The following is a 9,796-nucleotide window of genomic DNA, read 5'->3' on the forward strand; positions in this document are numbered from 1 at the left end:
CCACAGCTGCTGTTCAAGACACACATGTGTTATTCTTGACTCTAAACTTTCCTTTGACAGACAAATCTGTTCTGTTGTTGAAGATAGCTAAAGATAGGGAAAAGTCCAAAACTTTATTGCATCTGGATAACTGTAACTCCCAAGTCTCCTCCAATCTCTTTTGACATCGTTGGAGATAGTTTGAAATTCAGCAGCAACACTGTCAATTGACTCCAAAAAAATATAAATACCATTCCAGCCCTGGCCTCACTGCTCTCCATTTTAGAAGTCAGTTTAAGATTGTATTTAGTGTTTCTAAGGCTCTTGATGGTCAGGACCCATCTGCATAGCACCAGTCTCATTCATTTGCATTCTTTACATGTCCTGGGGTCACGCCTCAAACTAAAAGATATCAGAGCTTATGCAGTCACTGCTCCACATTTGTGGGATCAGCTGCAAGTTGATTTTGAAGTCTAGGCACAGAAATCCACCTTTATTCTCCAGCCCACAGAGAAAGGGCATGTGTGTATTAGTATCCTAGATTCCTACAGTTTTAAAAAATAATTTGGTGTTGTTGCTCCAAACAAGGCCTCACCATTTATTTTTACACAGACTTTCATAATGAGACACTAAAAAACATTCTTTAATGAGATGAAATGGATCTTCATCTCAGGGCATGCGTGATGTAGACTGACCAATCAGGCTAACATGTAGCTGCAAAAACTGTGCATCTTTGGAACTGATTTTAAAGAAGAAACATAAATAAATGACTAAAAACACGAGTTGACATATTGCAAGATATTTCTAGCACTTGTAGCTGTGCTCTTATCAGAACAACGCAGAAACTGACTGTGGTGACACAGTGACTGTATGACAAACAATGAAAACCACGAGGACAGGAAGATGAAATTGTCTGGTTAGCTAATAATGCACTGGTTGCTTATGTTGGTGTGCAGCTTAAACAAAGTTGTTGTTTTTTTAAATGTATGTATTGTGCCCTACATAAAGAAGGCACAGCTTATAAGACTGCTTTGTGATTTTTTGATTGCTTTAATGCAGAATTACATTCTTTCAGGTCATCATACTGAGTCCCAAAATGGGTTTTTATTTTACAAAGGGAAATTCGTTCTTTCATTATTTCCCTTTGGCAGCTGAAATCCCAAAGTTGCTACACATTTGCAGAAATATTACAAGACCTTATTGTTTCTCTTTTTGATAGGTGGAGTGTGTATAAGTGCGTGTATGATACTTTTACTTCTTATCATTTTAAGCCAAAAAAGAGATCCTTGTTGGTTTGACTTTCAGGGTAAGTAGATTTTACACATTATCATATTATATGTGACAATGGTATTCATCCTGTGGATAAATATAAATGCCTGAATATATCACTATGTATAAAATATGTAAAGCTAGGAATTTGTCGACCTGTTGACTGAGTTGTGTTTGCAACGTCAGATGATGAGTGTCATGGCAGCACTGTGTGTGAACATGTTGAGAACCAACATGTTACTGAGTATCTTCATTCTTTCAGGTGAGTTGTTTTTATTTCAGAGACATTACTCCAACATTTGAACATCTGCATGCATGCTAATATTTTCCACATTATTTTAATCTAGACACTAAATTCCTAAATTCACAGGCGCTCTGGCTGCTTGTCCTGAGGATTCAGCTTTACTCGTCACTACACCAGAGCAGATGGAAGCACTGAGTGGATCTTGTCTCCAAATCCCATGTAACTTTAGAGCTAAACCAGAAAAGGCTTTTAATGGGAGAAGAGCAGTTGCTGGAGTGTGGATTAAAAGTGACAGTAGACTTTTAATAGATCCAAACAATGTGATCTACAACAGTAGTGGAGCAGTTAGCATCTATCCAATGAGAATTACTGGGAACCTGAGTCAGAGAGACTGCACCACTCTGTTTTCTGATTTATCCACCAAGTACACAGACACATACTTCTTCAGAGTAGAGAGTGAACCATTCAAGGCGACAGCTTACTGTGATCATCTTCAAATTACAGTTAGAGGTAAGAGAGTTTATAATAAATAACAAATTATATTATTTATATTGTTATAGAAAACTTTAAATCATCATCATAAATCACAGGGCTGAAAGTTAGAGTAGAGAGAGGGAAAATGCTGTGCTGGAGTCATAACCAAGAAAAGAACTAGGTATAAATGTGGAAATCCAGAACATATGTCTATTTATTTAGATGACACCACCTCGACTTCACAAAGAGTGTTTGTGTTTGTTGTACCCTGTCCCAATGTGCGTGATTGGCTGGAAAGAAATATGATCCACATTTTACAGCCCTAAAATGAGCCCAGAAATGTTATAATCATCAAATCTCAGTTGTAGAAAAGAGGTTGCAGTTTAAAAGTAACAACTGTGGTGGTGTGACTGTATTCCAGCGTCAACAACTGACAGCAGAAATGTACTCATGTGTTTCAGCACAGAACTTTCTCCAGAGCATGTGAGGTGCAATAATGAAGCTCGATTATATATATATATATATATATATATATATATATATATATATATATATATATATATATATATATATATATATATATATATATATATATTTATTTATTTATTTTTTTTTTTTTTTCTTTTGCCTGTCCCGTTTGGCTCTTTTGCCATCAGAATTGTTGTCTAAAGGCAAAGAAAGATGCCCAACGGATTTACTTTACCAAATGGACCATCCCAGCCTTGCCGTAATGGTCCATTTGATTCACCTTTTATTGTTTATTTTATTTTCACTTGCTGAATACGGGACAGACTTGACTGAGGGAAAGAAGGGGAGAAAGAAAGAGGGAAGGAGAAACAGCTGAGAAGAGGGACGGGGGAGAAGGGCAAAAGACAAAAACCAACAGAACGGGCAGAGAAAAAAAATGCATATATCAATCACCTGGATCACCTGCTGAGAAAGAAAAAAGAAAACAAGCAGAAGAGAACAAGAGTAATAGAATAAACAACATCACAATGATATATGGGAATATGACAGTAAATACTAAATATTAAACATTATTGTGCAGCACATAAGATCAACAGAACACAGTGTGCTTTGAGGTAGGAGCCAAAAAGGGTGTAGTTTGTGGGTGTGATCACCCGTGTGTACACCTGTGAGCATGGACGCGCTTGTTTTTTTTTTTTTTTTAAAAGGTTCCTTCATGTAATGATCTGCTAAAGGGTGTGGGGGGGGGGGGGGGTCACAGCCCCGTCCTCCAGGGCATGAAGCAGGTATGGAGGAGATCAAAACTCCAGACATCCAGAGGCCCCCAGAACACAAGAGACCAAGAAAGACCAACAGAGGGGCAGCCGCGCCACTGTCCCAGAAAGAGCTGAGGAGAGTCCCAGATGAGGGCTCACTCAGCAGCCGCGGAGCAGAAGCCAGGGAGAGTTGCAGTGACGCGCCCGTGAGCTCCGCCAGCAGCCAGCCGTGCCTGAGTGACCGAGCCCCAGGCCGAGAGGCCCAAGCGAGCCCCAGGCTCTAGGCCCCGATAAGCGGCCGCCAAGGAGTGAGCCGGTGTGTACCTGGACGCCCATCCCCGGACACAAAGAACCACCAACGCACCGATGCCTGAGGGAGTCCGCCACTGGCAGGGGAAGTGGTGGTAGGGGGAGATAGGCCTCCAAACCTTGGAGGGCCTGAGATGTCCCCAGAGAGCTCGATTATATATTTAAGAGTAGATTTAATATGAAATGCAAAACTTTGTCATCTGGGACCAATCGGTTTACTTTAGTGTGCCTAAATTGTTTTCACAGGGAATGAGCACAAGTACATATTTGCTTCAATTCTAGGCGTATAAGATGTATCAATGCAGATGGCGATCCTCATTGATAGGTTTGTATTTTCAAAAAATCCACAGGAAAATGAAGGTGGTTTGAGTACTTGAGTAAAACGTAGTTTTTGTCAGCACAATAACATCATCACTGCTGAAGATCCAATCACAAAGATTTACAGGGTGAGTTGAAAGAGTGGCGTGAACTGAACCACCATCACTGAGTAGCTTTATAGTATTTTTCCTCAAATTTTATCAGAATTGGTTTATTTTTCCACTGAGCACAATGCTATTTTTTGAGACATTATTGTTCCCAAGTATGTATTATTATTAAATAATGTAATGAGATTACACCTCTATGCCAATGAGTCCTCAAAGCGCAAAGCTTAAAAACTACACACTTGTAAGTACACAACTGTATTTGAATGGTTATCAGCCTTGTGTACTAAAATCCAAATAATACCTGTATTAATTTGATGTGTCTGTTGTGAAACCACAGATTCTCCTTGGAGGCCCAATATTACAATCTCAGGTGATCTGAAGGAGAAGGAGTCTGTCACTATAACCTGCTCAGCTCTCACTCCCTGTCCACACTCCCCTCCTCAACTCACCTGGAATCTCCAACAAGACTCTCCCAACAAAATAGAGGAAAACACAGATGGAAGCTTTACAACTAAAATTCAGCAGAACATCACTCTGTCAGACACACATGATGGAAAGAAGATCAGCTGCTCTGCCAGATATCCTGTGAACCAAGGAAAAGACACCAAGACAGCAGAGACAGAAGAAACTCTCAATGTTTCATGTAGGACTTGAAGGCCTTATCTTTTAGAGAAAACCTTAATAAAGAGCCTCTTCTCTCTTTGTGCACCTTTATTCACTCCAAAATCTCTTCCAGATCCTCCCAGGCTGATCAGTCCCACTGGTCCTGTATCAGTGGGCAGCATGGTGACTCTAACCTGTTCCTGCCAGGCAAACCCTCCTGTTGACAGCTATGTCTGGTTCATGACCAGTGGTGATAAACTGGAGATGATCAAAGCTGACACAAAGGTTTACAGCTTTGAGGTGACCAAACTCGATCGAGACAAATTGTTTTACTGCAGCTGCGGGAATCATCTGGACATCCAGATATCAGCAGGCAGTCAGCTGCTGTTTGAAGGTAAACACAGGAATTGCATTTGTGAGGAGTCATTTTCCATCAAGGAGTTGACTGTGCTGTCGCATTGCAGGTGATGAACACTGGGGGAAAATGACTGTAATGAAGACTGTGGGAATCATAATACTTGTCAGCACACTGGTCATCTTTGAGTGGTGAGGCATTTCAAATGTATTTACATGAGTTACAGCATTAATTATAATGTAACCAAAATCAAATGAGAAGCTTTCCTCCTTTCTAACTTGTTTCCACCTTTTTCTTTCAGCTGGTTTAGATCGAGACGTCCCAACAAACCAGAGGCAGAAAGATAAGCAGAGCTTATAGTCTAACAACTAAAGTGTCTGCAAGTCTCATGAGGAAGTATAACCTAAGGAAGTAAAAACTTAAAACATCCCTGCATTTACTGCCACGGTTAGCAAGAAACGAAAGCTTGTACAAGTTTCTAAAATTCTCTGTTGTTTTAATGGTAGTACAGAAGAAAGGTGTAAATACTAGTGTCCTCACCAAATGTAGAGCACACAGCATACCGAGCAGCCACAGGTTTTGAAAAGTGCCACAGTGCAGCATTTAAAAGCTAAAGAAATATATATTACCCAATACTGGGTGGCAGAATCCTAATTCCCAAAAAAAGCATATCACTGATGTGTAAATGCACTTGTATTTTCTACCATTATGATCAGTTTGATTCATCCACAAAACCACAGAATACACTTTAAGAGTTTCATGTAACACTTGAAACTCTTAAAGACAAATTCATATAATAAACAAAAGCACTGATGAAAACAACTGATCTAGCCAATTATATATATTTAGAAAAAGATTCATTACTATAGCTTTAACAATAGCAACATAGAAACATTATCACCTTCATAGTACCAATGATGAATTAAGTAAATTCCAGACATTAGCAAACTTATGGATAAAGACTGTGACCTGGATGATTTTGGTTGTCGTGTGTTTGTTCTGCTTTGTGTTTGTCCATGTCATCTTTCAAAAATAAAAACAATCTTTATTGATTTCATGATTTTCGACTGATTGCTGAAACCTTTTTTTCCTCTTTAAAGGTCCACTTTGTGAGTGAACTGGATGCATGTGTTTCACAACATGTAGTTTTAAAGAGAGGAAACTGGAGTAGGGATGGGTATCGTTTAGGTTTTATCGGATACCGGTGCCAAACCGGTACTTTTGAAACGGTGCAGGTGCTTAAACGGTGCTCAAACTGGTGCTTAAAGAATAGAAAACACAAACTTTGTCCTAAAACCTCTCATGTTTAGCTGTTTTTTTTGTAAAAAGATAACAATGTTAGCCTTTTCTGCAGCTATGGGGCATATATGGTATCACTCTTGGCTGGAAGCAGTGCTTAATCAATGGAAAAAAAACCCACAAACTTTGTCCAAAAACCTAGTTGCTAGTTGCTAGTTCATCTTACGTGTATTAATGTAATAACGTGGTTAGCCTACTCAACGTAAATTACGCACGAACAACATTAAGCCACTCACTCAGAGAAGAACGGCTGCTGCTGCATCATCATCCGTCATCATTTCTGCTACACTGGCAGGGCTAGGGGCCAGGACTCTACTCTTCGGGTTTTTGGGGGATGTTGCTCCGGGCCAGATAACAGGCAACCCACCAGCACTCGGTTTGCGCAGTGGCGTGTCTAGAAAATCTTTGTTGGGGGGGCCAGGTAGGGGCACAGATTTGGAAAAGGGTGGCAGATATAATTGGCAGATGATGTTTAAAAAAAATTCTACCAACTGTTAGTATTTTTACTGACATGTAGTGCACATATGTTTTGGGCAAAAACATTTTTGAATATTAAAATACGAACATTTCTAACATACAATTGGCAAATTAGCCAATGCCAATGCAAAACTTTATCTGCCTATTAAAAAAAGAAGATAATCTTCTCACAAACTGGTGTTTGATTTTGAAACAGGAAGAAAGTGGGGAAACAAATGAAAAGACTAACATTTGAATGAAACCTGAAAGCAAGTAAATACTTTCTATGCTGCCTTATGATAAACTTTGGTAATACTGATGTATAAAGAACAACACTCGCTGATGATGACATACAGTCAGCTGGCATGGTAACACTGCCAGTATTAACCTGCAGGGCTGGACTGGGACAGAAAATCGGGCATTTTGACTAGAGACCGGCCCACCAGGTATTAAAGCCATAAAGCCTTTGAATGAAAACAAACGCTGTTGTGACAGTGATGTACACTGTCTTGTTGGTATATGTATGATTTCTATGCATTTTAAATCAGATAAAAACTTTGTTCGCAAGATTCAGATAATTATTTAATAAAAGCGAGACATTTTAAATGAGAATAAGAAAGAAAAGTATTTCTTTGTGCCCCCCTCTCCCTGTTAATGCCCCCCTGGCCCCCTGGCAAAACTTTGCTAGATCCACCCCTGCACAGTTACCAGCTGTCAGCTACATAGAAAAAATGATCCTGGTGTTATTTGTCTCTCAGAAACAGTTCATAACTTCCCTTCAACTCATTCATGTCACCTAAAAGGTAAACCTGTTTCTCCATCACCTGTTCAGCTCTGATGATTCAGTAAGGACATCTCCTGGTTTCATCTTCATGTTTCCCTCTCACCACATATCCAAACTGACATCATGACCAGCAGCTTTACAGCTGTGGCTCCAGCAAACATCAGCTGATACTAGAAATTAATATTAAATAAATTCTAAAAACAGCTGATCGAGCTTAAACGTGCTGCTGTTGTTTAGCGCGACATCCGCTGGTTTCCTCTTTCTGGCGCAAAGTAGGCGATAAACAAACAAGAGAGAAAAGCCGATCAGGAGAGGGAGGGGGAGAGGATGAGAGAAGAAGAGGCAGCTGTGCAGCGTAACGACAGAGTAAAACCAGCTTTGTGTCTTTTTCCATTGTAGCTAAAGTTCGGGACAAACTGCGTCCCTTCTTAGCTCAACACGAAACACATAATATTTTCTCTGAATGAGGGACCATTAAATTTTTTAAGGAGCCGTTGGCAACTCTACTAACTAACCTTATGAATAAAATAAAGTTCACTATCAGTAACATCATAGCACCCACCCAGCTATAAATAAACTCCGTCATGCTAGCTAGTACACAGTACGTGTTATTGTAACTGACAGTAAAAAGTCAGCACAACGAAAATAAACTCCACCTAAACTTGGTTTATATCTGACCCAGATAGACTGCAGGTCATAACTTCTTACCTGTAGTTCAGTTCACCTGACACTCGGACCGGCGGCCGCCTCGGGTCTCTCCTCCTCCTGCCTCCCCTTTCACTCATCCACCTGCTGGCCTTTGTGGAAGCTCCGCCATAGTCACCACCAAACAACTGAGTTATTTTTACACATCTGCCAGCATCTGGCCAATGCACCACCTCTCATTGTTCATGCCGTTACAAAAAAAAAAAAAAAAAGTCATCAGCCCACTGGGCAAATGCTTGGGATGTAGTGATGTGCGATACCACTGATTTCCTTTCCGATCTGATACCAAGTTAAATTCAGGGTGGTATCGACGATATTGATCCGATACCGATACTTTGTACAATAACGTATTTTATTTATTGTATCTTTTATTGTAACTTCATCATGATTACAAGACATGAGATTACTAAAGGACTCCATGAGAGACGTCTATCTCCCCCTAGCAGCACCTCTCCCTGTCCACTCCTCCTCTTCAGTTCCCCCTTAACATACGCTCGTTATATTCTGTGATATGATTTACTCTGAAGTGTTTGACGAGGTTAGTGTTGTTGCCACAACACCTCACTTTTTGCCACATGTATTGCAAACCACATCTCGGCTGTTTGTGGAGGTAAAATACTTCCACACATGACTCCATTTACGCTCAGCCATTGTTGTGAGTGCGCACGCCATAGTGCTGCGACACATTTATACAGCTGTATTTTGCACATGACTATGGAAGGCGGAAGAGGAAGTAGTTCCTTCCAATGTAGACAATCCGAATGATATAGTTTCTTTCCACTGTGTTCCTGTTAATGATAAACTACAAATTTACCCTAAATTACTCAAATGTCGATATTTTAATGTGAGAATCGATTCTAGAACATAAATAACTGGTATCGGAGGAGTCGATATTTCAGTATCGATCCGCACATCACTACCGGTATGCCTGATGGCCAGTCCAGCTATGTTAACCTGCAACCAAATCTGCAGCTCCCTACAGCAATGTTATGACTTGGATTGTATCTTATAACTTATAACTCTTATGCTCAGGAAAAAAAATAAAGTACCGAAATGTGCGCTGCTTTTCGGTCTGGTTACTGTCTGGTTACTGTCTGGTTACTACCGTTTATGTCAGAACTGGTGCCATAATGGCACCGGATACCGGTACCCATCCCTAAACTGGAGGTTGAGATTAAAGCTTTCAGTTATAACCAGTTTTAATCATTTGTGCCCAGACATCTTCAGAATACTTGTGTGTATAATTACTGTTGATATTGCAAGGATCCGAGATGGGTGGGGTTTGCTTTTCCTGTTTTCTTTAGGTGGGTGAGTGGGTGTGGCCGCAGTTCTCGGGGTGTTCAGCTTGTGGTGTTTGGCATCGTCAAGCTGGTGATGAACAGCGGTGTGCCAGCTGTGCTTCAGCTCTGTGGTAATGGGCTCATTCCGGGAATCTCCAGCTGTAATCTTCATCTTCTCGTCATCCCTCTGCAGCTACTCCTACTAAGATCGCTCGTCTGTTTACTCCGTTCGCCCCCTGGAGAACAGCGTTAGGCACGGATTCCTCACTTCGGACCTTCACGCTGGTGCTTCACCTGCTTACCTGGATTTCTCCTCATCACCTTCCTGCACCTTTCCCAAACGTCCAGCTGCCTGCTCCCATTAATCTAACGTTACTGTGTGTGCGCTTAT

The 9,796-nt window shown here is 40.6% G+C and overlaps 1 protein-coding gene across 1 annotated transcript; it reads left to right on the forward strand.

Annotated features, from left to right (window-relative positions):
• Positions 1-1,434: 1,434 nt before the first annotated feature.
• On the forward strand, positions 1,435-5,228 carry LOC146625829 (myelin-associated glycoprotein-like). Its single transcript, XM_085362516.1, has 6 exons — positions 1,435-1,510; positions 1,619-2,002; positions 4,261-4,566; positions 4,660-4,920; positions 4,991-5,072; positions 5,183-5,228. The coding sequence occupies exons 1-6, from the start codon at positions 1,435-1,437 to the stop codon at positions 5,226-5,228; spliced, it is 1,155 nt and encodes a 384-aa protein (XP_085218642.1).
• Positions 5,229-9,796: the final 4,568 nt, after the last annotated feature.

This window comes from Diplotaxodon limnothrissa, linkage group LG9 (genome assembly GCF_057381915.1).
Source record: "Diplotaxodon limnothrissa isolate DT_005_m linkage group LG9, D_limnothrissa_male_GT1.1, whole genome shotgun sequence".
NCBI classification, from domain to species: domain Eukaryota; kingdom Metazoa; phylum Chordata; class Actinopteri; order Cichliformes; family Cichlidae; genus Diplotaxodon; species Diplotaxodon limnothrissa.

Excerpts from the sequence above, each read along its gene's own strand:
- LOC146625829 (XM_085362516.1), top strand. The coding sequence starts at position 1,435 with ATGATGAGTGTCATGGCAGCACTGTGTGTGAACATGTTGAGAACCAAC. Across the intron at positions 1,511-1,618 it reads GAGTATCTTCATTCTTTCAG|GCGCTCTGGCTGCTTGTCCT; the intron begins GTGAGTTGTTTT and ends CTAAATTCACAG. Across the intron at positions 4,567-4,659 it reads AGAAACTCTCAATGTTTCAT|ATCCTCCCAGGCTGATCAGT; the intron begins GTAGGACTTGAA and ends AATCTCTTCCAG.